Source organism: Aspergillus terreus, genomic scaffold (assembly GCF_000149615.1).
Source record: "Aspergillus terreus NIH2624 scaffold_17 genomic scaffold, whole genome shotgun sequence".
NCBI classification, from domain to species: Eukaryota; Fungi; Ascomycota; class Eurotiomycetes; order Eurotiales; family Aspergillaceae; genus Aspergillus; species Aspergillus terreus.
Genome location: NT_165940.1, coordinates 189,776 through 215,652, shown reverse-complemented (window position 1 = coordinate 215,652; position 25,877 = coordinate 189,776). Strand labels below are relative to the sequence as shown.

The following is a 25,877-nucleotide window of genomic DNA, read 5'->3' as shown; positions in this document are numbered from 1 at the left end:
CTGGGTCCCGGTTCTCGACAAATTCGAAGACCGTCTTAGGCAGGTATGCGCAGAGGGAAACCAAGTTTCTCTAGAGAGACACCAGTCGAGAGGCCAGTTATTGGGTACGTTGGCTGAGCGAAACGCTTGGGACTACTGTTGACAAAGGGGACATAGCAAGAGACCGGATTGCCCTGCTTTTGGACCAAGACTCGCCATTCCTCGAACTTTGCGCATTTGCGGGCTATGGTAATGAGGATTCGACGCCGTGCGCGAATCTCATTTCAGGTATTGGGACTGTCAGGTTAGTCGATTCATCGTCCAAGACACTGTAGTGGTCCAGACCCTAATTCTATCGCAGTGGCCGGCCATGTCTGCTTATGTCGCATATCCCAACGCAAAGTGGAGGAGCCTGGAATGAAATGACTGGTATGTGGTTTTTGTATTGTCTTCCTCATGTCTAACCCTGCGCTAGTCCTGAAGGTGAACCGGATGATGGAAGTTGCCTTTGAGAATGACCTCCCTCTTATCTCCTTGGTCCAGTCGGTAAGTGACATCCAGCATACATCGGTTGCTCTATACTGATAACTGCAGGCTGGGGTCTTCCTCCCCCAACAGTTCCGTGTATTCCACAAAGGTGGACAGCTCTTTCGGGACCTTGCGGTGCGCACACAACATGGCAAGCCGTCGTGCGCCATTGTGTTCGGGTCATCCACCGCAGGCGGCGCATATCATCCCGCATTATCTGACTACACGATCTTCGTAGAGAACCAAGCGCAGGCGTTTCTCGGCGGTCCTCCGTTGGTGAAGATGGCTACTGGAGAGGATATTGAAGCAGAAGAACTGGGCGGCGCCAAGGTCCATGCGATGACTACTGGACTGGCCGACCAGATCGCGGTTGACGAGTTTGACGCTATCCAAAAGGCCCGGGAATGGATGGCTTCTCTTGAGGCCCGTGAGCCGCGAGTGCCAGGCCTGATTGAACCTGCAGCTCCACGGTACCCAGTGGATGATTTGCTCGCCCTTGTCAATCCAGATATTCGGAAGCCATTCGATATGCGCGAGGTGCTTCTTCGAATCCTCGACGATTCTCGCCTGTCGCTCTTTAAGCCTAAGTATGGGACGAATATGATTACTGGGTGGGCGCACATCTTGGGTATGCCCTCGATTCCATCAGAGAGCTGCCAATGTTAACAGCGATGTCTAGGATTCCCAGTAGGCATCGTCGCTAATCAGCTGTCGGTAATCAACCCCCATGAGGCGGCCAAGACAGCTCAATTCATTCGTCTTTGCAATCAACAGTAAGCCAGGCGCACTGCATCGCCACTCCGCATACTAACGAGCTCAGAAACACACCGATTATATTCCTCCATAACGTGACAGGCTTCATGGTCGGGGCCAAAGCCGAACACAACGGCATCATCAAGATCGGAGCCCAGCTAGTCTCGGCCGTGAGCTGTTCCACAGTGCCCCATATTTCTATCATTCTGGGAGCTTCCTACGGCGCCGGTAACTACGCGATGTGCGGGAGGGCGTACCGGCCGCGGTTCCTATTTACTTGGCCTACCGGACGATGCAGCGTCATGGGGCCGGACCAGTTGTCTGGCGTGATGGAAAGAGTCCAGATCGCCAGCGCAAAGTCAAAGGGGCAAACCCTGTCCCCGGAGAAATTGCAAAAGCAGGTCAAATCGTTCCGTGATGCCGTACAGGCGGATGCAGCATGCTATGCTACCAGCTCCATGCTCATTGATGACGGGATCATTGATCCTAGAGACACGCGGGATGTGCTTGGGATGTGCCTAGAGGTGGTTTCTTTGGAAGAGGTGAAGGGGACTGAGACGCATAATTTGTTGGCTAGAATTTAGTTTATATCCGTACATTTTGCATCATTACCATTGAAACAAATACATATCTTTTATCAAGTACTCCGATCAAATGTCCTGTTGGGTGACTGTGTTCGTAGTATCACTGATGAACAAGGCCACAGTACACTGATCCCAAAGCACACATGGTGCTAAGACGACAGTATGGCAGACAATACTCTAGAATTGTCATGCCTCAAGGAGATTACGCGGGCATTATGGCGCTCGCCGGCCTTTGACGGTCGGTCCGATCCTTCCTCTGTCCCTACGGCAGAGGCCGGACCGAACAATATCGGCGGTGCCAGGGATGGATGAGACATAATGAACGTGTAATAGTTTATCTTCAGTGGGTATCTATTTGCTACTAGATCCACAGATTTTAGTTGTGTTAATCTGTTTACACCACCAATTTTGACGATGCAAGCCACGAATCTGAATATGTCCTTTAATCCAGGGGCTTTGAATGCAGCTCCCCTTCGACCTCCCTTGTTTGTTGCACCATCGCCTTTTGCAGAGAATGGTCGACCTGTGATACAAAGGCTGCTCATTGCCAACCGTGGCGAGATCGCCTGCCGCATCGCTCAGACTTGTCGAAAGTTAAACATCACTTCGGTCGCAGTCTACGCTGATGAGTATGTGCTCCTACCTGGGCACAAGCCCGAACCTTGCTGAACCACCTTCTGATACAAAAATAGAGATGCTTCTTCACGCCATATCAAGGATGCAGATGAAGCTATCTGCATCGGCAGCATAGAAGGGAGCAGCATTAACCCCTTTCTCAACGCAGACCTCCTTGTTCAGACTGCAGTCTCTGCTGGTGTACAGGCAATCCATCCCGGATATGGCTATCTCAGCGAAAACGCAGAATTTGCCGACCGCGTTCGCGAGGCAGGGCTCATTTTCATCGGACCATCAGCCCGTGCTATGTCAACTCTTGGAGACAAGCGCTCGTCGAAGGACTACTTGCGCGAGCACGCCCCTGACGTTCCTCTAGTCCCGGGTTTTGCGGGGTCAACGCAAGATGCTGAGAGTCTTGCGTCCGCCGCAGCAGAGATCGGCTTTCCTGTTATGCTAAAGGCATCTGCCGGGGGCGGTGGAAAAGGAATGCGGATTGTGCGCGAGGCAGGCCAGTTGAAAGAGGAGCTTGAGCGCGCAAAATCCGAGGCACAGCGCTCCTTTGGCTCTAGCGACCTGATCTTGGAGAAATACCTCGAAAGCAGCAAGCATGTGGAAATTCAGATCGTTGGTGACAGCCATGGGGAGGTCCTGTCTTTTGGGGACCGCGACTGCTCTGTCCAGCGGCGACATCAAAAGGTCATTGAAGAGACGCCGTGTACATTTCTCGCGGAGCAGGTCAGACAGAAGATGGCAGCAACGGCAGTGCGTATTGCGAAACTCATCGGATACGAGAATGCCGGCACGGTCGAGTTTATTGTCGATGTGCAGACGGGCAGGTTCTACTTTCTCGAGGTCAACGCGCGGCTCCAGGTCGAGCATCCGATCACGGAGGAGGTCACTGGTGTGGATCTTGTTTCATTGCAGCTGTTTGTGGCTGCTGGAGGTCGGCTGCGTGGCCTGCCCGTTGCGCAGGATTTGAAATTGCGCGGCCATGCAATCGAGTGTCGTCTTTGCGCTGAGGATCCGCAGAGAAACTTCTTCCCGGAGCATGGAGTGGTTCGTCTTTGGCGGCCGTCACCCACCACCGTGGGTGACCGAGACGTTCGTTTCGAAACGGCTATCCAAACCCGCTCAACCGTGTCCATCTATTTCGACTCCATGATCGCAAAGGTTGTTGTATGGGCACCGACGCGGGCAGCGGCTATCGAAAAGATGATCAAGGTGCTTGCCAGTACAGCATGCGTCGGTATCAGGACCAACCAGCTGTTCCTTCAGCGGTGTTTGACCAACCCAGCTTTTGCAGACCCTGGCTACACCACTGCATTCATTCCGTCGAACCTCCAGCAACTGCTCCTCGGGGCTCTGGGCGAAGGGGAAAGTGGTCCTGGAATACAAAACGCCATGTATGCTATTCCGGCGCTTATATTGCGTCGCCTTGCGCAGTACCGCGGCCATGCGGTAACTCGGAAACCATTTCAAAACGTTCGGAAACAGTTCCGCAATCAGCGATTTGACCCAGTCAATGTGCACTGCGATATCAGCACACTAGTCGGGGAGGACGATGCTCAGGCTTCGCGTATGTGTCTGTGGTGCACAGATGATGGATCTTCCCCTCAGATGACACAAACTGTGCATGTTATACCACTCCCAGAGCCAGTGAAGCTGTCCGAGAGGAGCGAGACATCTGCTGGCAAAGTTACGGCGCGCTACAATGCAATCAGTCAGGCGCTGCGTCGCGGCGAAGTTGTTTCTGGGCCGTCTTACCAGGTTTGTATCAAATCGCACCTTTCCATCGAGCACGAGGCTCCGGACTATAGTTTCCTCAGTCTCGACCTGGAGATCATGATCAACGGATCCAAGATTCTTACCAACGTGGTCTTCCCCTCGGTAGCATCCTCTCTGGGCCGTCTGTCGTCCACCCCGCAGCAGGTACTCTGTCACTTCCCTCATCTCGGAACATGGGTGGAGTTCCGATGCTGCAGCCTGCTGTCGTTCATGGAAAGCATACGCTCGGTCGAGCAGAGTCAAGATGCCGAACAGAAAAGCATCACCGCTCCCATGCCCTGTCGTGTTCTGTCGGTGGCGAAGAAGAACGGCGATGATGTTAAAGTCGGCGAAAGTGTCATGGTGGTTGAAAGCATGAAGATGGAGATGAGTATTACAGCGAGTGCAAGCGGACGATTCCGAACAAGTTGGAAGCAGGGCGATGCAGTGGAGGAGGGAAAGGTCCTGTGTACAGTGGAATAGAATATAGTTAGATATCCAATCGATCAGTGTTATGAATTTAAATTTTCTTCACATTCCCATAGTCTTACCTGTATCCCACGAAGTACCTCAGTAACTGTGAAGGCGATTATTATCTTTTCTAACAACACTGTTTCCCGGCCTAATGCAGATAATTCAAGGATTCTCAGCCAGCATGTCCTTCTCCACTTCAATCTTGTCATTTGTGTTTATGCTAAACAGATGCTATAACGTGATTTGAGGGTGAATGCCATCGCTCTAGAGCTTACTTCTCTCCATCGCCTTCATGGCCTTAATCTCTTGGTTGATACTGAGATCGGTCAAGATCTCCTCGCTTCCTCCTCCAACCACCATCACGCGTACATCGCGGCTGACCTGTTCGATTCTTGCGCCGCGGCCGTTCTTGGAATATCCCAAGCCCCCCATCACCTGCTGAGCCTCGCGGTTGACCATCTCAAGCGTCCGTCCCGCTAGAACCTTCAGGTTGGCGAATAGCCCGCCCATTGCTGCATCTCGTCCATCCTTCTGCGCCATCTGGGCCATGTATACCAACTGTTCCATCCAGGCGTATGTAGAATCCAGGCTGCGACCCATTACGCTGAACTTCGCCCGGATCACTTGGTTTTCAATCAGCTTCTTGCCGAATGTTTCCCGGTTGATGGCGTGTCGATAGGCATCCTCTGCGCAGACCCGGGCCATACGCAGCGACGTGCAGGCGAGCCACAGGCGTTCATGGTTGAAATCTGTTTCTCATTAAGGAGGAGTTCTTTTAAGGCATGCTGCGCGTATCTTACTGCTCATGATGATCGGGAAGCCTTTGTTCTCCTGGCCTAGGAGATTGGAAACCGGCACCTCTACCTGGTCAAATTCGATGTATGTCGATCCTGGGGGGATTAGTATTCTGCCTGCTTGGAACATAGAAAGCACTGTTGTACAAACCACTTGCGTTAACGCCAGAGTTCTCGATCTTTCTGCGCATCACGCCTTTGGCGTTCAATGGAATGACAAGCGCAGAGACGCCTTGGATGCCTGGTCCTCCCGTTCGGACAGCCGCAGTGCAATAATCAGCGAAGATACCGTTCGTGATCCACTTCTTTGCGCCGTTGACAATATACACATCTCCGCGCCTCTCCGCAGTGGTGCAGATTCCCGCCACATCAGAGCCCGCTGTATCCACGTTAGCTCGTGGGCCGCGAGTTCAAGTGGTTGAAAGTCTTCTCATACCATCGGGCTCAGTAACCCCAAGACAAAACCTCGTGCGTCCCTGCAACATGTCTGGCAGGAACCGGCGTTTCTGTTCTTCGGATCCAAAGTTGATTACCGGGGGCGCGCCGATGGAGTTTCCACACCCCAGTGCCCAGATGATACCAAGGTATCCGCAGCGGGCCAGTTCGTCAATGACGACGAGGTCATGGAATGCATCCCATTCGTGGGGTGGGATGCTCGCCGGGAGGCGTTGTCCTTCTAGGCAGTCCACTGCCAGTGGAAATGCGCTGACGGCGGTGTATCCCAGCTCGGCATGTCTTTCATGAACCTACATGTTCATTGGATTTGCGGTCAGACTTGTGTTGATTGTTGGGCGTCGTTTCATACCTCCGGTGGCACAACGCCGGCCTTCTCCCATTCTTCGCAGAATGGTGCAATATGTGTGTCTACATAGGCGCGGACCTCTGCCTGTAGGCGACGATGGGAGTCCTTGTAGTAAGGGCTGTAGACGCGATTCAACCACAAGGGGTCGCCGAAAGGGACGTTTGAAACGGACATTGTCGGATTGAATGAGATTGCTGAATGCAGTAGTAAACAGTCTATGGACTCCACTCCTCGGATCAAATGATATAGATCTAGTTCTCTACGGTACGCCGGGCGATTATCCGACTTCGGACCGCGTGGAAACTCGGCAGGAGGAACACATCTATTCTTGAATGGTGTAAGAGGTCAAAAATCTCGATTATTCTTCTTTAATAATAACTGTGCTGTGATTGTACTTTTTCTCGCTATAATACTGTATCTTTGGTTGTTGTTGTTTGCTTGGTTGCTTCGTTTCTCTACATATTGTGTTGATCGGTCCGCTCGGACCGAGAATTGTTTGGCGGCATCGCATCGACAGCCAAAGGTACAAGCAGCTGGATGTGGTCCATGTCTACTATTAATTATCTAGATGAAGTGCGAGAAGTCAAGTGCATTTGAGTTGTTTCGAAATTTGGCGGTCGTTGACAAAATTGAGTAGTACATATATCGCTAGTTCAACTTGGGCCGCTCGACGTTGTCGGTCGTAACGGAGAGGAGGGTCAACAGGCCCATGTACATGCCACAGCCAGCGGCGCCTGCGATGGCGCGGCCGACGATGAAGCTGTCAAAGCGCCCAGATAACCAACCGTCACCAATGAGAGTGGCTTCATAGCGAGTAAGAATCAAGTTAAGCCCCTCAGGTCGATGCTCTTGATGCCGTCTCATACATCCTCACTCTGCAACGCTACATACTTGATCACACCTGTATGAGGCTGGCAATTCACATACTCAAAATGCGCTTCCCCCCTTTTCAATATAGATACTTCATGCCACGTCCTCATCTTGCGATTCTCTCCAAACACCCGCGCATGTTTCAGAGCACCCTTGAAAATTGCGATATGTGACGGGTGTTGCTTCGCCCATTGCTCAAGATCGTCGAGGTTTCGAAAGAAGCCTGCGGCGCAGGTCTCTTTTGCCTCCTCAGCCCCCCATTCGTTGCGAAGAAAGCGCAGCCCAATTGCTCCCGACTCATCTCGGGTGTCCCACAGATATTTCAACCCTGTTTTCAATGTTGGCTCCAGCATCGTTTCATACGCCTCGGCTTCCGCTGCGTCACAGCGTTGCCAATACTGACCGGAACGGATGTGCACCAGGTTATCGTACGGGTTGCAACCGAACAGTCTCTGGCCAAGTCCGCGGGGTATCTGAGGCGGATAAGTTGCGCTCTCCGGGTGGTCGCGAGGGAAAGCATCGTGTCCAGAGCTGGGGATGCGATCCCGGGCAGCGCCCCAGTACGCCGTCAGGGTATGTTCCGTTGGCTGTCCCTGGGATAGTTGGGCGAGTCCTGGCAGGTAATCGATCCCGGAGTAGTTGGTTTCCAGTCGCGATATTGGCGTGGTGAACCGTTCGCACCAGATGCCGATACCCGGTGCCCGCTGGACCCGAGTGTATATGTCCATTGGCCGGAGTCGGCTGAGGTCTTCCTCGTAGGAACGGGCATCTTCCCAGTAACAAACGTGGATGATTGCATTTTTGCAGTCATCGCCATCCAGGAAGCGGAAGGTTTCCGTGACGCGAGACTGGTCCTGACAAGACATGGATTTGACGAATTCTCGCACCACATCTGCTGCAGTACGGAAGGCATCCTGCCCGGCCGCGGAATCATCATGTTGTTGGATGCCGATATACGCGGTATGGACTGGGGTCGCTGCATCTGGGTAGACTAATCGCCACCGCTGCACAGGGGGTTTGTGGCCCTCCGGCCGAGCCAAGGGGTAGATTCGACCTGTCGGCATGGAGTAACGTCGTTGTTGAACGTTGGGAATTGCCGGGGAATGTCTCCCGCTGCGGATGCTTCGACAGGCGAAAGTACAAGCTCGCGATATCATGCCTTTCTTGCTGGCACAGTCTGCTGGAGGTCGATTCTATAGAGCTATAGACAATGATGCCGCCAGACCAACCTCCCCTCCTTGTTCACCCCGCAATTATCGTGTTGGATGCGGGGACGACTTGGCATTGCCCGAGAAGCGAATTCAGCCAGATCTGGCATGACCCGACCTTGAAGGATATGTATACAATTCTGTGTGACTTATCGTAGTGGCGAATTACTCAAGCGTGCGCTGCAGGAAATACACGCACGCATACACGTATACCAGGTGGGTTCAAACCCTTCTGGGCCAGAGCCCTGCGAAACTCACTCATCAACTTCCTTTCCTTTCTCTTCTCCCCGCCAAGATAATGGGGAAGTAATATGGCTAAGAAGAATTTTGAAGGGCTCATGTGTCTATGAAGGTGAAATTCCCCAATGCCACTACTGTGGGTCACCGGGAGTCGTCACTTGAATATTACTCCCAGCGAGGGTATTAGGAAGCAGATGGAAAACAAGACCAAATTCATAGGCTATATATGAATTATTTAGGAGAAATTGTGACAGATATGTCGATGGCGGTCTTATTGCCAGCAGATGTGAACAGCGCCAAGGTCCGCTTGTCCGGTACATACTGCAGCAAGCTGCCTTCAGGCGACACCTGGACTTCATAGCCGTTGGGGAACGTGGAGGTGGGCAGAATAATTTCAGTAGGCGCTTGGATACTTGGATCCGACGTGAACTGCAGCTTGAAGGTGGCCGAGCTCTCATCAAAGCTGAAGCTCGTGGGAGTGCCAGCGACCGCGGCAGGGTATGCACGGCTGTAGTGCTTTGCCAGTTCAGGGTATGGCTGACCAGATGTGCCATTGTACAGGTTCTCGTACGCCCAGCCGATCCAGGACACCATGCTTGCGTCGGTCGCCGACATGGCATCAGCGAGGTTTTGCATCTGCTTATCGTCGCCCATCCAGAACGTGAGCTCCGTCAGCACACCGGCAGTCTTCAGGCGCTCGCTGTCCTTGCGGCGGTTGCCTAATGTGGTAGAAATGGACCCCAGCTGCGGCGGACTGTAGTAATGGAATGAATGTACCGACTTCGAGCCGTCTCCAAGAGGGACGTTGTTGAAACCCGACAAGATATCAAGAGTGGCGCCTTCGAACCAAATGAGCGTGTCATTGTCCACGGTACGGATCTGCTTGGCTGAACGGTTCCAGAGCCCTTCTAGGACCTTGTGGTCAGCAACGCCTGGCACTAGCAGAGTCGGATCGGCCACCGAGTCGCCCACCCACGGCTCATTCAGCAGGTTATATCCGACCACGTTGGGCGTCCTGACATACTCGGACGCCAGCTTTTTCCAGTACGCCGCAAACGCATCGCCCAGCCCGTCATTGTTGTTGTATAGCCGCCCAAATGCATTGCACACCGCCACCGAGGTGTAGCTTAGAGACCAATCGACGGTGTTGCAAAGCGACTCCGGCGATGGGAACCCATCATCATCCACATCGAACGGCGTCAGCTTGAGAGGAAAGGGATACCTCTTCCAACTTGGTACCCAGTCCTGCTGAACAAACCACTGCGAATGCGGGTCAGTATCAGCTTGCGCCAACATAGCCGTGGACTACTTACGTCAGGTACGCCGTGACCGCAAAACTGCCGCGCCAGGACGTCTTGGTGCACGTCCACCAGAACATAGAGGCCATGGTCCTCCGCCAGTTTTGTCTGCTCCTTCATGATGTCTAGAAATGTCTGGTTGTACTGGCCACGCACAGGCTCTGCACCGGCCCAGCTGTGGCCTAACCGAACAATGTTCAGACCTAGGTCGTGCAGATTCTGGACATCTTGCTCGCCAAACGATGACACACCGGGCACCCATTCCATCGGCCGATACCACGGGGGCTCTTTCATCACGACATTGGTCCCATGGAAGAACCGCGTACGGTTGAATACATCGACAATTTGATGCGTGGCTTGGTTCACCCGGCTGATGCGCGACATGCCTGGATGGGCCTTGTACCAGCCCTCGGCATCCTGGGCCAGCACACCTGTTGAGTGTGTGCTAAGCACCACTAGCAGCGATGCAGCTGCGGTAAGAGTCGGCAGCATCTCGAATAAAGCGCCAATACAATGTCGAGAAGAATGAACGGAAAGGCGACAGAGTCGAAGAGGGGGTGTTCAGATATGGGACTACAGGGTGATATAAATTCCCAGTACTTTCCTTTACATAAAAAGGGGATGCATATCCCTATTCTCGCTTAATTGCCTGAGCAACTGGTTGTAACGTGCCCCGCAGTACCTACAGTGGAACTAGAACTAGTGATGTACATAAACAAGGCGGATGGACCGGCAAGCCATTTTAATAGATTTATTGATACGCCATCTGAGGAAAGAAGAGATAAAATGTCTGCTGATATACTCTGTATTGAAGAAAATAGTCAGATCTGAAGCTATCCATGCCCGTTGGTCCATTCACACCTGGGGGATGGGCCAAAGGGCATACAAATTATACATTATAGATCCACCTCGGCAACTGCTCCCGAGGATGCTACGCAAACATGTGTCAACCCCACATAGACAGAGTCCATCTCCGAGCGAGCCCCTGTTCGGCGACCTTGCAGATCCCCGCTACCCTTTGCTCCTGTGGGTGTTAGGTACCTACCTAGGTACTAAGTCATTGTGGTTGTAGCAATACAGGCCACTATACCTTCAAAAAGTCACGCGGGGAGACCAGAACTTATACATACATACTGCCGGTCGGGTTACCTATGCTACAAATGATCCTACGAGTCTATTCAGACCTCTTTCTGCTTACCTACAGGTCCTTCTCCGGCGTGGATAGCGATCACATCGAAATAACCTCGTGCCTATGGACGGGCACTGGTTTCGAAAGATGCCTCAGCCGTTCCTAAATAACATTACCGGGTTATTAGCCATGGCCGAGGAATCTCTGACATACTCCAATCGCATTTCCTGAAGGGACGAGACGCGATGAACCCATCATGCAAGATCGGAAACAGTCTGAAAGCTATAGATCACCCTTCCAGTAGGCAGAGCCGGAGGGGCCACCAGAAATAAAATGGCGGATATGTCGACCTGTCACATCCAGCGACATACAGGGTCATTCATCGACCAATTGGGCAAACATATCATACTCTGAAACCAATATTTTCTCCGACTTGATACAGTAGGATGCTGCTATACTTGTTCGGCGTTGTCAAATTAGATTTTCAGCTTGCCAGAACTGACTCGCACCGAACTGCCCTTCAAAGTCAGAAGGGGTAGATCAATTAATCAATCAAGATTCTGTTAACCTGTTGAGGCCTATCTATTGAAGCAACTAGCGATTACCTATGCAGGCGCTGCAGCAAATGAAGCTGGAGTCTGGTATCCGAACGCCTATTCTATATAGCCCACAAATGCAGAAAAGACATAGAAAACTAGCGTATAGCCACGTTAAAAGCAGAAATCATAACTAAACTGGCCTGCTGCCGTTTCTAATCCTGCTCCATATCCTCTATATCAATATAGTCCGACTACTGTAGCAAGTCTGTTTAACATATATATTCAGCGATATAGCGAATTGCCTGAAGCGTATTATGGTCAATACTTTTCTTCGGAGATCCTCTATAGCCTAGAGCTTTGCTATCATTATCGCACATGCTTTCTAATACAACAAACACTATAAAAAATATATTTCAAGATCTACGAGCCGTCTCCGTAGCTATACCGGTCCGAGTCAGAAGCCTTGATGTTGTAAAGTGCTGTAGGCTAACACATCTTGTGTACCAATATTTAGATGGTAGTTGATTAACTAACTAGATTTTTTTTTTTTTAATCTGCGATTAGCTGCCGTATTAGCTTCGATCTTTTTCTATTTTACTGTTTCTGCCAATGCTGTTTAATTTATTATATTAGCAGATTGTCTGGTTCGCCGTTGGAGTGAGCCGGATAATCTTCGGGTCGGCAGCCTTACTAAACTTAATTTAATTTCCCTTTGTGTAGACTAGCCGCTTTCTCCGAGAGATCTATACGTTTTCCGGAAGCAGTTCGCGCGCCCCGAGGACCCGCATATATTGATAAATCACAGTTAGGACGTGCTAGCCGGAGGGGCAGGGCGGGTTTCGCACGGCCTAGATCGCGGCCCAGCTATTAATACAAATCGTGAGCGAGCGGGGACTCACTACAGAGGCAGGGAGGTAGGAAGTTAATATAGCGATAGGGCGGGGTGTTAAATCGATTCCTAGCGCTATACAAATCCCATCTAGTCTAGCTATGTGTGTGGTTGAATCCTTAACTGTGCATAGATGGTTCCGTCGCATACGCTTCTCGTCTAAGCAGACAGCGGAGGCGCTTTAGCGAAGGGATAAATCCGCTCTGCCGGGATGAGACCAAGTCCCGCAAGGTGTACCCTGCTGCGTATGGCCCGTGAAAAGCAGAGTATATGCAGCTTCACGGGACTGGAATCCAGGAGCGCTAAGGAGCAATCGGGACAGAATAAATGGACGTTTGCTTCAATATCTACCAGATACATCCGTGCGGACAGAGTCCCCTTGCCCGTAAATCGGTACAATCCGCTCCTGACTCTCTGGTCGAACCAATTCATCCACCCTGGTGTGCAGCTCGGACGTTTTCATGATGCCACGGTCCTTCCAAGGGGCCTTCTTCCGTAGTTCGTAGTTGCCACTAGCGAGCTTCGAATCGGGGCCGGTCGATCGCTCGTGGCTGCTGAAAATCGACCTGATCTTAAACAACTGGCGGACAGAGGACAGGGATCCGGCGAGCAATCCGATATTGAACTCAATCTCCATCCAGATCAGAGATGTCGAGGCAGAATCTGTATCGAAATTGGATCATCAGGATCTATTACCGGCATGCAAGGGAGATGGGGGAGAGAATGAGAATACGTACAGGTGATGTCAACGCTGTCCTTCGTGTAGGCGAGTGTGCTGAATCGGACCAAGGCAGCCGCAGATGCCAGGATGCCAAAACTGAATAGAAACACCACCGACAGCCGCCTTTTCACAGGCATCTGCAGCCCCCAAATAGGAAGGATAGGGAGTCCGACGATAATTACGTCGCACACGAACATCACAACCCCTTGGTACATGGTAATGCCAAACATGGTGTCGGTGGAGAAACAGGTAGCGGTGGTGATTGTCTTGTCCCAGAATGCGCGGATGGGCTTACACTGAAACGCCAGCGCCAGTTCGCCCGAAATGGTAAAGAGAGTCATGAAGCCGATGAGGGCGAGGCCGCCCTTCCTCACGTAGTCCTGGGGGAATACCCGCATGATGAAGGTGACCAGGCTCACCTTGACCGCGAAGGCCACAACCAGATAGCTACACAGCGCAGCGTAGTAGATCTCAACTGTTGTTAGCTTCAGATGAGCAAGCCGGGCTTTGAATTCCAACCTTGAGCCATGTCACCAAATGCACATTCGGAACGTCCCACGTATGTCTTCCTAGGCCGTAGTATGTGATAGTGTAGGCAAGGGCAGAAAAACCATTGACAAAGACCTATTCCAACCACTTAGTTAGTCCAGTGCCATACTACCCTTTAATGGAGAAGGCGTACCAGCGCTACCATCACCAGGTAGTCATCAATTCCGAATGATTTGATGACGAACCGCCGCATGTACAGCTGAAATCCGGAGTATTAGCCGACAAGCGAGAAATCAAAATGAGTGAATCAGGAGCCCACCCGAAGACAGCAAACCGCTGTACAGAGAATCGCCACGGTCAAGGTCACAGCCCTCACGGAGATGACCATGGAGGGAGTTCCTGAGCTCTGTGGTTCGGCCATGGTGACTCTTTTCATATGTCACAGAATCGAGATTTCAGCAGCAGAAACAATCCATGGACGGCATAGGAGAAAAGAAAAGCGAGTTCAATCGAGAAGGATTCATCGTATTTAGCTAGCTCCGCCCCATACTCCGTACAAAAGTACGAAGGACCCTAGCAGGGATGTGTGACTAGCGTATGGAGCAGTGTGCAGAGATCCCGCGCGAAGTCATACCGGTCTTCTTCTTCACGCGGGCTATCATCGCCTCTTAAGAAGAGCAGGCAGACCTGTCACCCACCCCACCTGTGCGAGGTTGGTCTACCGTCTACCACGGCTCAACGATTGATCTCAGCCCAACAATAGAAAGAGCTCCGCAGTGATTACGGAGTAGGTATAGACTTCGAAGCGTCGAGATGTATCCATAACTTGATGATTATACTGTGTACAGAAAGAAACAATAGAATTTTCAATCACCTAATACTTTTATATAATCAAAGAGTATGTAGCTATTTTTCTATTACTACATCTTTTCTAAGAGTATATATCAGGCAATCCTCAACTATCGCCGTTATCCCACCGTTACTCATACAGTCGGCTGCCTACTAACCTATATAGGCAGTACGTAGGTAAGTAGCTCGCCGTGCCTTCGAGATACGGAGGAATAGGGTGCGAGGAGGATGGTCACTCCATTCTTTTAGGTTCGCTCTATCCTTCGGGGCGACTTACCCTTTTGATTACGCGTCATGCCATCGTCCCGGCATTCCTTCGCAGCCTACGGAGATGGTCCGGCGCGGAATTAGCGCTCCTGTCTTCTCTCGGGCTGTTCGGGCAGGAAAACTCCACGAAGACACATCTAGATGCAGTGATAGGCGTTGGTTAGGTTATTAGTGATACCTCCGTCGCTATTAGACTTCGCGCTACCAATCGTTCCGCCCCGTTGTCCCACTAGAAAATCTTGCTAGTAAACCGGAGCCGAAGTCCGCCGAGTCAGGAAGCATAGCATTAAAGTATTCCCGCTGACATGTCGATTCAGGGGCAGTTATGTACGGAGTAGTAAATGAGGCCATACTTTGTACTCCCGTACTCCCGAGTAATAATGTTTCGCTACTATAATAATCCTGGGTCCCACGCCCAAGCAGCAGTCCACATGGTAGCTACTTGAGAACCGTTTCTCTTTAATATCCCAGCCCATTATGAGTCCCTCTATGTCCGTCCCCGGTCAACTAAGCTTCCCCCAACTGTCCGCTGCGCAACAGAGCGAGGTGGAGGGCCTGCTCGGCTCGTTCGCCGCGCTGTCGGACCCCGAGAAAGACTCGGCCCGTGCTTCGACAACCGAGAAGGTCTTTACTGCCGTATTTGGAGAGTCGGCTGTAGTGGAAGGGTCTGCCGCGTATGAAGCGCATCATACGCAACCATGGTGCGTGGTGGATCGATCATCGAGACTCTCAACGTTGACTAACCGAAACCCTCGGACAGGTCCACCAACTGCTGGCTCTCTCCAAGAGTGATTCTGAACCCGTGTTCGTCCGTGGAGGTTGCCCAAGCCCTGGCGCTTTGTCGATCGCTCGGCACCAAATTCTCCATTCGCGGTGGAGGACATCTCCAGAACCCCGGGTTCACCAGTAACGATGGCGGTGTTGTCATTTCTATGAGCAGGTTTACCCAGCTGGTCGTATCCGAGGACAAGTCGACGGTCGATGTTGGGCTGGGCCTGCGCTGGTTGGATGTCTATAAAGGGCTGGACCCCTATGGTATCACGGTTGCGGGCGGTCGAGTTCCTCCTGTTGGGGTCCCAGGCTTGTTGCTTGGAGGAGGTCTTTCTTTCCAGAATAGCGAATATGGGCTGGGGTGCACCAACGTCGTTGAATATGAGGTGAGCTCGTTCCGACCAGCGAAGCAGTCCCGTCTAATGACTGTTGGGAGTAGGTCGTGCTGGCAGATTCGTCCATCGTGCGCGCCACTCGCGACACAAACCCCGACTTATTCTGGGCGCTTAAAGGAGGCGGCTCCAATTATGGTCAGTGAACTCGTTCTCCTTCGCGTCTACCCTTCTGACTTATGTTGCAGGCGTGGTGACTAAAATGATCATGCGAGCGATTCCTAACAAAGTCTGGGCGGAGGCGCGCGTCTACGCGACAGCACAGAACGCCCAGCTCATGGAAGCATTGATGGAATACCACAAGATCATTGAGACCGACAATAAAGCGACTCTGGTATGGCATACGCTGAATCATGCGACCCTCCTGGTTTTTTTCTATTGCGCCCCAGTCGAGAACCCCGACGCGTTCAAACCCTTCTACGACGTTCCCTTCCTGCAGACCGTCATTCCAGGAGGATGCCGCACGGTTTACGGCATGGTCCAGGCCACTGCCAATATTTTGGCTGCCGAGCAGCAGTGGTTCGTACTCTACAATCTTACACATGGTGGCATTATGCTGACGAATAAAGTCATGACATGAGAACGATGTCTAGTTTGCCATCTTTGGAGGTTTACCAGGCTGCTGAAAAGGCCCGCCTCGAGCAGGTCGAGGCTCTCAAAGACACAGGAGCCGATCTCACCATGGTCATACAGCCAATGGCGTCCAGCTGCATCCGCGTTGGGGAAGCGATGGGAGGCAACCCGATGGGTTTGAAGGAAGAAAACCATCAGTGTAGGCTCAGGCATTCTCTTCCGACCCGATTGGTTCACGACTGACATTTGAAAGGGTTCCTTGTCATGGCGGATTATAAGCAGGTCGAGCATGAGGAGCGGGTTCGGGAGGGAGTGCGAAAGATTGTCGATGCTGCTGAGACGACGGCGAAGAAAAATGGCACCTATCTGCCCTACCAATACGCGAATTATGCGTCCCGAGATCAAGATCCCTTGGCTAGCTACGGCCCTGAAAATCTTCAGAAGCTCAAGAACATTGCGCTCAAGTACGACCCGGAGGGTATTTTCCAGACTCTGCAGCATGGTGGATGGTTGGTCTCGAAGGCAGGGAAGCAGTGAGCCATGTCAGCACGTATTGTTCAAATGAACGAATGCATCATGCAGTGTCCATCACTAGTGGTTGACTTCTGACATATATCACCTTTCATTCTAGGAATCGGTGCCGAATGGATTCATAGTGGCGAGATTCATACACATCCATATGTCCGAAGCAAATAGGTTCTCTTTTCTTAATATCTAACGTGATTGCGACAGGACAATGCTTCTATACATCTTCGCCGTTGTCTATTAGATTCTCAACTCGCCAGAGCTGAATTGCACAGAACTCCCCTTCAGCGTCAGCGTCTCGATCTTCCGCTCCCCGTCCCCACTAAGCCTGACAGAAAGTCCAATATCGCTCCGACGGCCCATCTCCACTCCCTGCACGACATGGTAGTCGAAGACGGTCTTCGAGGGGTCCGACGAAGTCAAACTCAGATAAGCCACCAACCCGCTGGCCGCACTGCCAGTGGCGGGGTCTTCTTCGTTTCGCAGGACCATGCGCGACCGGATCACCGTCTTCCCGGTCACCTCATCCTGAACATTGGGAACATGGAAATAGAGCAGCAGGAGGCCGGGTCCTTCCCAGCCGTCATCGAGATAGCCCCCCTTGGACGCGGCGTTACATGGCACATCCTCGCCGCCCACGGGAGGCTCAACGGCCGCCAACGCTTCCAGGCTGGGCAGCTGGACGTGCACCTGGCTCATGCCCTTGACCACGGAAATAATGGGGAAATCCCCGTCGGTGGGCAGGAACTTCGCGAGCGATGGATGCAGCCGCACAAGCTCGGACAGCGGGAATCGCGCGGCGTGGATATGCACGTTATGGGCGATATCGGCCGCCACCACGCCCGGAGAGGAAGGAACCTGCGATATGGCGATCGGTCCGGACTTGGTGATGAGGGTGGTTACATTGCGATCCTGCTCGTCGGGCGATAGTCCCAGGAACCACGACACGGCGCCGATGGTCGGGTGGCCCGCAAAGGGAAGCTCTTCGTCCGTGGTGAAAATGTCGATTGCGCGTTGCGTGGAGCCGGCCTCGTGCGGGTGCACGAAGATGGTTTCCGAGTAGTTAAATTCGCGCGCAATCAACTGCTTCTCCTCCTGGGTGAGAGGCTTCTCGGATTGCGGCGGGAGAAAGACGACGCCGAGCGGATTGCCGGAATACCGCTGGGTGGTGAAGACATCCACAGTGGCGAAGCGCAGCGTGCGGCTCATGATGGAGTTGGTAAAGGGATTTAAACAGAGGAATTGTCTATGAAACTGTGCATTGATATGAGAGTGAGAGTGCGGAAGATATAGGCTGCCGTGAGTCATCCGGGGCATTGTGGAGATGGTTAGGGCTAGACGGATACGATCCATGGTCCTTTCATTGTCTGCAGACCCCGACGGCTGTCAAAGCCAGACCCACTAGACCCTGATGATTGATAATCCTCTTGTCAGGGTGAGTCTTCGACGTCATGTGAGAGTCTGTTTGCTGGTATAAGACCATTGTCCGTCTGAACCACGAGTAGCCCTATTGTCATCCAGATGCCACAATGGATACTAATATCGCTTCGGAGATCCCTCTCGCGTGTAGTCCTGGCGAAGGGGAGCGTTGCGAACACGCCAAGTTCTCGGGGGATGGGCTGCAGACAGATGCCCATGTCACTGGTACGCGATTGCATCCCCCATTCTGGTCCTGACCACCTCTTACCGGTATCCAGAGTATGGACGGCTAGACATCGACATCCGCGAGGATATCCCCGGGACGTCGGAGCTCGTTGAGGCGTTGGAAAACCAACCAGCCTTGGAAGTGAGCCCGCCGTCCGACGAGAAAGCCCCTATCCACTTCCCCCTTCGCATGAACATAGTGATTCACGTCGTCGGATCCCGAGGCGACGTTCAGCCGTTCATTGCAATCGGCCAGGCGCTGCAGAGACACGGCCATCGCGTGCGACTCGCGACCCATCTGGTGTTCCGCGACTTTGTGCGGCAGCATGGCCTGGAGTTCTTCAACATCGGCGGCGATCCCGCCCAGCTCATGTCGTTTATGGTGCAGAACCCGAAGCTGATCCCCAAGATGGACACGCTGCTGCACGGCGCAATCGGCCGCCGGCGGAAGGAGATCCGCACAATGATCGGCGGGTGTTGGCGGGCCTGCCTCGAGGCCGGAGAAGGCATCGACTTGACCAGTGATGCCCCGTTGAAGGCGGACCCCTTCGTGGCGGATGCCATTATTGCGAATCCGCCCAGCTTTGCTCATATCCACTGCGCAGAGAAGATGGGGATTCCCCTGCACATGATGTTTACGTTCGTCTAGCAATGCGGATCGTGTGCGTAGCTAATATGTACAGTATGCCATGGTCCCCGACGCAGGCCTTCCCTCACCCCTTGGCCAATATCCGCGCGTCAAACGTTAAGCCGTCGGCCGCCAAATTCGCCTCGTATGCCATTACCGAAGCCTTGATCTGGCAGGGCTTGGGCGATCTGCAGAATGATTTCCGCCGGTTCGAACTGGGGCTAGAGACCCTAGATGCGATGCGCGCTCCTAGCATCATGCACCGACTGCAGATCCCGTTCTCTTACTACTGGTGCGCCCATAGCTAATGTCCATATGCCAGTCAACTAATCATGCCAGGTCACCCTCGCTGCTCCCAAAACCCGACGACTGGAAGTCACACATTGACGTGTGCGGCTTCAGCTTCCTCCCGCCCGATAACAAATACAAACCCTCAGCAGATCTGGTTCGATTCCTCGAAGTCGGGCCCCCGCCGATTTACATCGGATTCGGCTCAATCGTAGTAGACGACCCGAACGCATTGACCAAGACGGTGCTGGACGCCGTCCGACTCACGGGCCAACGCGCGCTCATCTCAAAAGGCTGGGGCGGCCTCGGCGCGGACAACCTCGACGCCCCCGACGTCTTTTTCCTAGGAAACTGTCCCCACGACTGGCTGTTCTCGCGCGTATCCTGCGTCGTCCATCACGGCGGCGCCGGCACCACAGCGACTGGATTGGCTCTGGGCCGACCAACCACCATCGTCCCCTTTTTCGGCGACCAGCCGTTCTGGGGCCAGCTGGTCGCGCTGAACAAGGCCGGCCCGTCCCCGATTCCATACACGAAGCTCACGGCCGAGCGACTCGCCGAGGCGATCCGGTTCTGTCTCGAGCCCGCTACGATCGCGCAGGCAGAGGCGTTGAGCGCCAAGATCCGCGCGGAAGACGGCGCCCAGGCCGGCGTCGAGAGCTTTCATCGCCACTTGAAGCTGCGCAAGCTGCAGTGCTCGCTGTGCCCGGACCGGCCCGCGGCATGGCGCGTCCGCCGGACGAAGGTGCTATTGAGTCCGTTCGCGGCCACGGTCCTCGTCCAGGAGAACCGGCTGCAGCCGGAGGATATCAAGCTGTGCGTTACCACCGAGTCCATGCATTACTACCCCCTAACGCAAGGTGTAGATACCACCCGTATCACTACGACGTGAATCACGATCTCCGCAACCCCGGTTGTCAGGGTGCGGAGGGCATCGCCGGCCCCCTCACCAGCTTCCTATCGTCTATCGTCGAGGTACCGGTGAACATGGTGCAGAACTTCGCCCAGCCGCCCTCCGCGCGGTTTGCCGAGGACTTCGGCCTGCCGTCGTGCGATGCGCGCGCCTCCATGATCACCAACTCCACCGACGCTACTAGCACCACTGCGGTGGAGGAGCCCGCCAACGGCTCTACGACGACGTCCATCAGCGACCAGTCCACCATTGCTGCCAGCACGACCAGCTCCGATAGCCAGGATGTGCCGACGATGAAGAATAAACATGGCTTTGGCAGTACGGTTCTCGCGAATACCAGCTATACCGGCCGGCGGTTCGTGAATTGGATTGTGCAGGTGCCCATGGGCGTGACGTTGGGGCTGTCGCAGGGGTTCCACGAGGCTCCGCGCTGGTATGGGGACCGGATGGTGCGGGAGTTTCCCAAGGTCAAGGGGCTGCGATCGGGGTTCGTGGCAGCAGGGAAGGTGAGTGCATGGAGGGTTGTTTTGTCTGAAGCGTGCTTATGATGGTAGGAATTTGGGTATTCCCTGTACGATGGGGTTACTGGGATCGTGACGCAGCCGCGCAGAGGCATGGATGATGCTGGCGTCCCTGGTCTTGCGAAAGGCATTGGTAAAGGGGTTGGCGGGCTGCTCTTGAAGCCCCAAGCTGGTGAGTTGATCGACATGATGGAGGTACATGACTAACGTGGGCCAGGACTCTGGGGCTTATTTGGGTATCCACTGAACGGGATATACCGTGGCATTGAACGGTCGTATGGGGAAGATCGTCAAGGGTATGTGGTCAGGTCGCGCATCCGTCAAGGGTATCAGGAATGGGAGGCGGCGTCAGAGGAGGCGCGGGATGCGGTGTTGGAGAAGTGGGAGATTTACGAAAAGGGGGTGCGAATTAAGCAGAGCACAGGACGACGTTCGGGGAAGAAATCGAATGGATGAGATGTACTGATAGACATGTTTGTATAGCTCATTATGGGCGGTTGCATCTTCAATGGCCCCTTACAATACAATCTTCGAGGCAACGGCCGGTTCCGTATATCCCCATCATTGAGCAAGGTGTAACGCAATAAAGGATTGGGCATGATAGTATCGACTGTTGTAGTAGTATACTCCTCATTCCATGCAATCAATTGTGCCTCTCATCAAGTAAAGAATGTCTTTCCGAATCCGGCAACCAATATATGCTGACATAATCAAGCCGTGCTTAGTCACTTTTGAAAAATCTGCGCAACCAATCACATCCTAGAATTAATACGAATTGACTGCTCAAATCGGCAAAATTCATTTCCATCTAGAATGACGGGTTCATAGAGAGCCATTCTGTGGAAATTCCAACGAGCGTTGTACCCAGGTACTGTACTCCAAACAACGGAACGCCACGCAATCGGGAGAAAACTCTGAAATTCTATCGAGACCGCAATGATCTCACGAGTCTATATTTTCTCGCCATGACGTCGGCCCATCTGGCCGATTTCCCGTTGCGGCGGTTGCATTGTGGCCAGAATGTGGCAGTGGTAGGGTACCTACAGTAACAAGGCATTGTCACACCCGCTGCACAATGCTAGGATTCTACGGAGTAGATGTTCAGGATTACCGATCAACATGATTGTCTCCAAGCACTTTTCATTCTCATTCTACCTTGCGCCAGAAGATATACATTGGAAGACAGAAACGAGCGGATTAATCAGTTGATCAAAGTCTAGTGTAACACCAACCCAGTAGACCCCAACTTAAGCAGCAATAACCATCATCAAAGCGAGCAGCACCACATGCACAACAGGCGCCGACACGCTGGTCGCAGCACCAGTGAACATGGTCGTCGACGACGGAGACGCCGCGCCGCTGCTCTTGCTCGGACCGACATTGCCCACAGACGACGGAGACGCCCCCATGCTGGTCGCAGCGCCAGTGAACAGGGCGCTGCTGCTCTTGCTCGGGCTGACGTTGCTCACAGACGTCGGACGCGTCGGGACCGTCACGTTCGAGCCATGTCCGCTGGTGGAGTTCGAGCCCGAGCCCGAGCCCGAGGTGCCGTTGGTGTTGGCTGATCCGGAGGTTCCCGAGGTTTCACGGTCGGCGGCACCGACTGCGCCAGAAGCTGCGCCGGTGTTGGAGTTGGAGCCAGAGCCAGAGCTAGAGCCAGTGCCGGTGCTAGAGCCAGAGGCAGAACCGGTGCTACCGCCGGCAACACCACCAGCGGCAGCGGCGGTGCTGGTCGGGCTGGCGATGGCAGACGAGGAAGTCGTATTGGACTTGGAGCAGCTCAGGTCGAACAGGGGCTGAGTGGTCAGGGTGCTGCCGACGATACCGAAGCTGGGGTTGGGAACGGAGGCGCCGAACGCATCCTGGAGGGTGTACCACCAGGTGTTGGTGTTGTCGAAGAGCGGGCAGCCGACCTCATCCCAGAAGCGCTTGGCGTTGGGGATGGAAGCGACGGCGAGGTTCTCGGTCTTACCGCTGACGGGCCAACCGGTCTCGGTGATCCAGACCTCCTTGTTGCCGGCGGCGGACTTGGTCTTGGCGACGGCCTCGTTGAAGAGGGCCTTGGCGTCGTCGATGGAGTTGGCCATGGTGTTCTGGAAGTACGGGTAGCCATCGAAGCCGACCCAGTCGACGGCGTCGATGACGGCCGCGTTGGAGCCGTTCACCCAGTCGTTCCAGGTGTCGACGTGGCCGAGGGGGGCGCCGCTGAGCGGCGTGCCGGAGATGGTCGAGCGCACCTCTTCGATGTACGAGGCCAGCACGTGCGGGTCGACGCCCACGCCGGCGTTGACCTTCTGGCCCAGCACCGAGTTGCGGTACAGGTCCTCGCTGCCGACGGAGATGCCGACCACCAGCTTGCTGAGGTCCTCGCCGTACTGGCTGATGGCCGCCTTGAGGGCGGTCAGCTCGTTGTTCATGTTGTTGCCCGAGGCCCACAGGCCCAGCAAGAGAGAGGTGTTCTGGGCGATGGCGGCGGGGATCGCAGAGATGGGATCGTTGGCCGTGCCGGCTTGCTGTATAGGGTCAGTCCAAGGCGCCAGGATCACCTGAAGGACACTGGAGACATACAATCATCGTGTAGAGACGAGCACTGGTAAAGCCCGGGGCGCCAACCAGGTTCTGGGCGGTCTCAAACTCGGAGGCAAAGTCGGCCTGATACTTGCTGCTGCCATCGGGCTTCTTGTCGCCATAGTTGAAGCCCTTGTAGGCAGCCTCGGAGGTAGCGAGCGACAGCGCAAGAGCGAGGAGCTGTGTCAGCTGCATGATAGCGAGAGAATGAAAGACAGCGGATACAGAAAGATAGGGGAAACGTTCTGAAGGCAGAAGTATGACGAGGAGGAGAGACAGGAGAAGCAGGGTTTAAGTAGAGGCCGTCAGGAGGCAACCGGCAATCGGAGCAAGAGGGAATTCTAGAATGGCACTGCAGAGGCCCAGTGGAGCCGGGCAACAGTGGCCAGATCCATCAAGAGCCGAAGCCTTAAAGATAGAATCGTTGGATCATACTGGGGCCCCCTGTTCGGATGCGCTATGAGTTAGGGTTGAGGCCAAGCAATGCGATCCATCACGCCAATGCGGTCGATCGCCCGTCTTTACTCCATAGTCGGCAGCACAGCACATCCAGCAATGCACAATTTCATTGTCTCTACGGATTGTCCATCTTGTCTGAATGCCACGGTGCAGTCGTACCCTCGCATTGATTGTGCGGGCATGTGGGAATGCTACCCCGAACAAGGCCCCGTCTGCTGCTGTGGTACCGGTGGGCAACAATGGCGTCCCCTCCCACGGGTCTTCCATTAACGGTGCTCTGGCAGTGGCATGATTGGCCTCGGATGCAGGGAAGACTGGACCCAAGAGTTTTCGTCGTCGTCTTCACTTCTTATAGGGGTTCCATCAGCTCGCTTGTGGGCCTCGGAGGTGGCCGGATGGGGAGGCGAGAGCATAACTTATGCGCTGATGTAAGCAGTTCATGATCACCCTTTTCCGCCCACTATGATTGGACAGTGAGAATGAAGTGAAATAATGCATAATGCAGTGGTCAGTGCCTAACTATACTATAGGTAGAGAGTGATTCAATTGACATTAACATAACCTAAGGATTCATCCAATACACACTCATCACACCCCTGTTTCAACACATCACAAATCATAAATCATCGCATCTCACAATCCATTAGATTATAAATCATAAACATTACTAAAGCCAGCAAACAGTCACCTATACTAGGCCACGCACGGCACCTAGAACACAATCGCAGCAACTCCGAGAGCCATCAAAGCAGCCAAGCTCGAGTCCAAGCTCTGCACGCTGGCAGCACCAGTGAAGATCGGCGCAGGGGGCACGGTAGTCGTGTGGCTCTGAGAGGGCGCGGGGCTTGTGGGAACCGGCTGCACTCCGGTGGACGTATGGGTCTCCACCGGGGGATTGGGCACGGTCGTGCTGGTGGTCGGGACGGAGGTGGGCGGCGAGGGCGGCACCGTGGTCGTAGTATGGGGCTTGCTGGTGGTGGTAGGGGTAGTGGTAGGGATCGTCATGGTCGTCAAGGTCGTCTTGGTCGTGGTTGCGGTAGTCGGAGGAGGGACCGTTGTGGTCGTCTCACAGGGAGTAGTGGTGGTTGCGGTAGTCGGGGGAGGGACCGTTGTGGTTGTCTCACAGGGGGTGGTGGTGGTAGTAGTAGTTGGGGTTGGGGTGGTCTCGCAAGGAGTGGTCGTAGTAGGCTTCGTCGGAGAAGGAGTGGTAGTAGTTGGCTTCGTCGGAGAAGGAGCGGTCGTAGTCGTCGTTTCACAGGGAGTGGTGGTGGTGGTCGTCTTGCTGGTGGTAGTCGTGGGAGTTGTCTCGCAAGGAGTGGTTGTGGTTGGCTTGGTCAGAGAAGCAGAAGTGGTGGTAGTGGTTGTCTCGCATGGAGTGGTCGTAGTTGTAGTCGTTGGAGTGGTCTCACAAGGAGTGGTAGTTGTAGTTGGCGTGGTGGTGGTTTCGCAGGGAGTGGTCGTTGTAGTTGGGGTTGGAGTAGTCGTAGTTGGTTTAGTTGGAGAAACAGTTGTGGTGGTCGTCTCGCAGGGAGTGGTCGTTGTAGTCGGCGTTGTAGTGGTCTCACAGGGCGTCGTGGTGGTTGTAGTAGGAGTTGGAGTCGTCTCACATGGAGTAGTAGTAGTCGTAGTCGTAGTAGTGGTTGGGGTCGTCTCGCACGGGGTAGTCGTGCTAGTTGTCGTTGTAGTAGTTTCACACGGCGTAGTAGTTGTCGTGGGAGTGGGGGTCGTTGTAGTAGTCTCACATGGAGTAGTCGTGGTCGTCGGAGTCGGAGTAGTGGTAGTGGTCTCGCACGGCGTAGTAGT

The 25,877-nt window shown here is 53.8% G+C and overlaps 9 protein-coding genes across 9 annotated transcripts in view; 3 read left to right on the top strand and 6 right to left on the bottom strand.

Annotated features, from left to right (window-relative positions):
- Positions 1-401: 401 nt before the first annotated feature.
- On the top strand, positions 402-4,706 carry ATEG_10295 (uncharacterized protein; the record flags this gene model as incomplete). The annotated part of the gene is made up of 7 exons (XM_001218642.1): positions 402-408; positions 455-525; positions 574-1,094; positions 1,328-1,802; positions 1,967-2,004; positions 2,189-2,473; positions 2,537-4,706. The coding sequence occupies 7 exons, from the start codon at positions 402-404 to the stop codon at positions 4,704-4,706; spliced, it is 3,567 nt and encodes a 1,188-aa protein (XP_001218643.1).
- A 153-nt stretch (positions 4,707-4,859) lies between these two features.
- On the bottom strand, positions 4,860-6,467 carry ATEG_10294 (acyl-CoA dehydrogenase family protein; the record flags this gene model as incomplete). The annotated part of the gene is made up of 6 exons (XM_001218641.1): positions 4,860-4,891; positions 4,973-5,446; positions 5,498-5,587; positions 5,643-5,870; positions 5,928-6,237; positions 6,297-6,467. 6 exons carry the CDS (start codon positions 6,465-6,467, stop codon positions 4,860-4,862), a joined length of 1,305 nt encoding a protein of 434 aa, XP_001218642.1.
- A 686-nt stretch (positions 6,468-7,153) lies between these two features.
- ATEG_10293 (phenylacetaldoxime dehydratase family protein) lies at positions 7,154-8,227 on the bottom strand (the record flags this gene model as incomplete). Its single annotated transcript, XM_001218640.1, has 1 exon — positions 7,154-8,227. One exon carries the CDS (start codon positions 8,225-8,227, stop codon positions 7,154-7,156), a length of 1,074 nt encoding a protein of 357 aa, XP_001218641.1.
- A 615-nt stretch (positions 8,228-8,842) lies between these two features.
- ATEG_10292 (putative endoglycoceramidase) lies at positions 8,843-10,401 on the bottom strand (the record flags this gene model as incomplete). The annotated part of the gene is made up of 2 exons (XM_001218639.1): positions 8,843-9,871; positions 9,925-10,401. 2 exons carry the CDS (start codon positions 10,399-10,401, stop codon positions 8,843-8,845), a joined length of 1,506 nt encoding a protein of 501 aa, XP_001218640.1.
- A 2,405-nt stretch (positions 10,402-12,806) lies between these two features.
- ATEG_10291 (uncharacterized protein) lies at positions 12,807-14,097 on the bottom strand (the record flags this gene model as incomplete). The annotated part of the gene is made up of 5 exons (XM_001218638.1): positions 12,807-13,129; positions 13,204-13,657; positions 13,707-13,811; positions 13,870-13,935; positions 14,011-14,097. The coding sequence occupies 5 exons, from the start codon at positions 14,095-14,097 to the stop codon at positions 12,807-12,809; spliced, it is 1,035 nt and encodes a 344-aa protein (XP_001218639.1).
- Positions 14,098-15,281: 1,184 nt separating this feature from the next.
- Positions 15,282-17,983, top strand: ATEG_10290 (FAD-binding oxidoreductase; the record flags this gene model as incomplete). Its single annotated transcript, XM_001218637.1, has 8 exons — positions 15,282-15,493; positions 15,553-15,949; positions 16,003-16,093; positions 16,144-16,474; positions 16,525-16,727; positions 16,782-17,006; positions 17,160-17,209; positions 17,261-17,983. The coding sequence occupies 8 exons, from the start codon at positions 15,282-15,284 to the stop codon at positions 17,981-17,983; spliced, it is 2,232 nt and encodes a 743-aa protein (XP_001218638.1).
- Positions 17,984-18,582: 599 nt separating this feature from the next.
- ATEG_10289 (uncharacterized protein) lies at positions 18,583-21,615 on the top strand (the record flags this gene model as incomplete). The annotated part of the gene is made up of 8 exons (XM_001218636.1): positions 18,583-18,697; positions 18,751-19,336; positions 19,381-19,617; positions 19,665-20,429; positions 20,480-21,032; positions 21,081-21,219; positions 21,265-21,343; positions 21,531-21,615. 8 exons carry the CDS (start codon positions 18,583-18,585, stop codon positions 21,613-21,615), a joined length of 2,559 nt encoding a protein of 852 aa, XP_001218637.1.
- Positions 21,616-22,294: 679 nt separating this feature from the next.
- bgt2 (GPI-anchored beta-1,3-endoglucanase EglC) lies at positions 22,295-23,810 on the bottom strand (the record flags this gene model as incomplete). The annotated part of the gene is made up of 2 exons (XM_001218635.1): positions 22,295-23,560; positions 23,616-23,810. The coding sequence occupies 2 exons, from the start codon at positions 23,808-23,810 to the stop codon at positions 22,295-22,297; spliced, it is 1,461 nt and encodes a 486-aa protein (XP_001218636.1).
- A 975-nt stretch (positions 23,811-24,785) lies between these two features.
- Positions 24,786-25,877, bottom strand: part of ATEG_10287 (uncharacterized protein) — a gene marked incomplete at both ends in the record, with an annotated part of 1,956 nt that continues 864 nt past the window's right edge. Inside the window, one exon of the mRNA XM_001218634.1 lies at positions 24,786-25,743. Within this exon, the coding sequence (XP_001218635.1) occupies positions 24,786-25,743 (958 nt within the window). The remainder of the gene's footprint in view (positions 25,744-25,877) is intronic.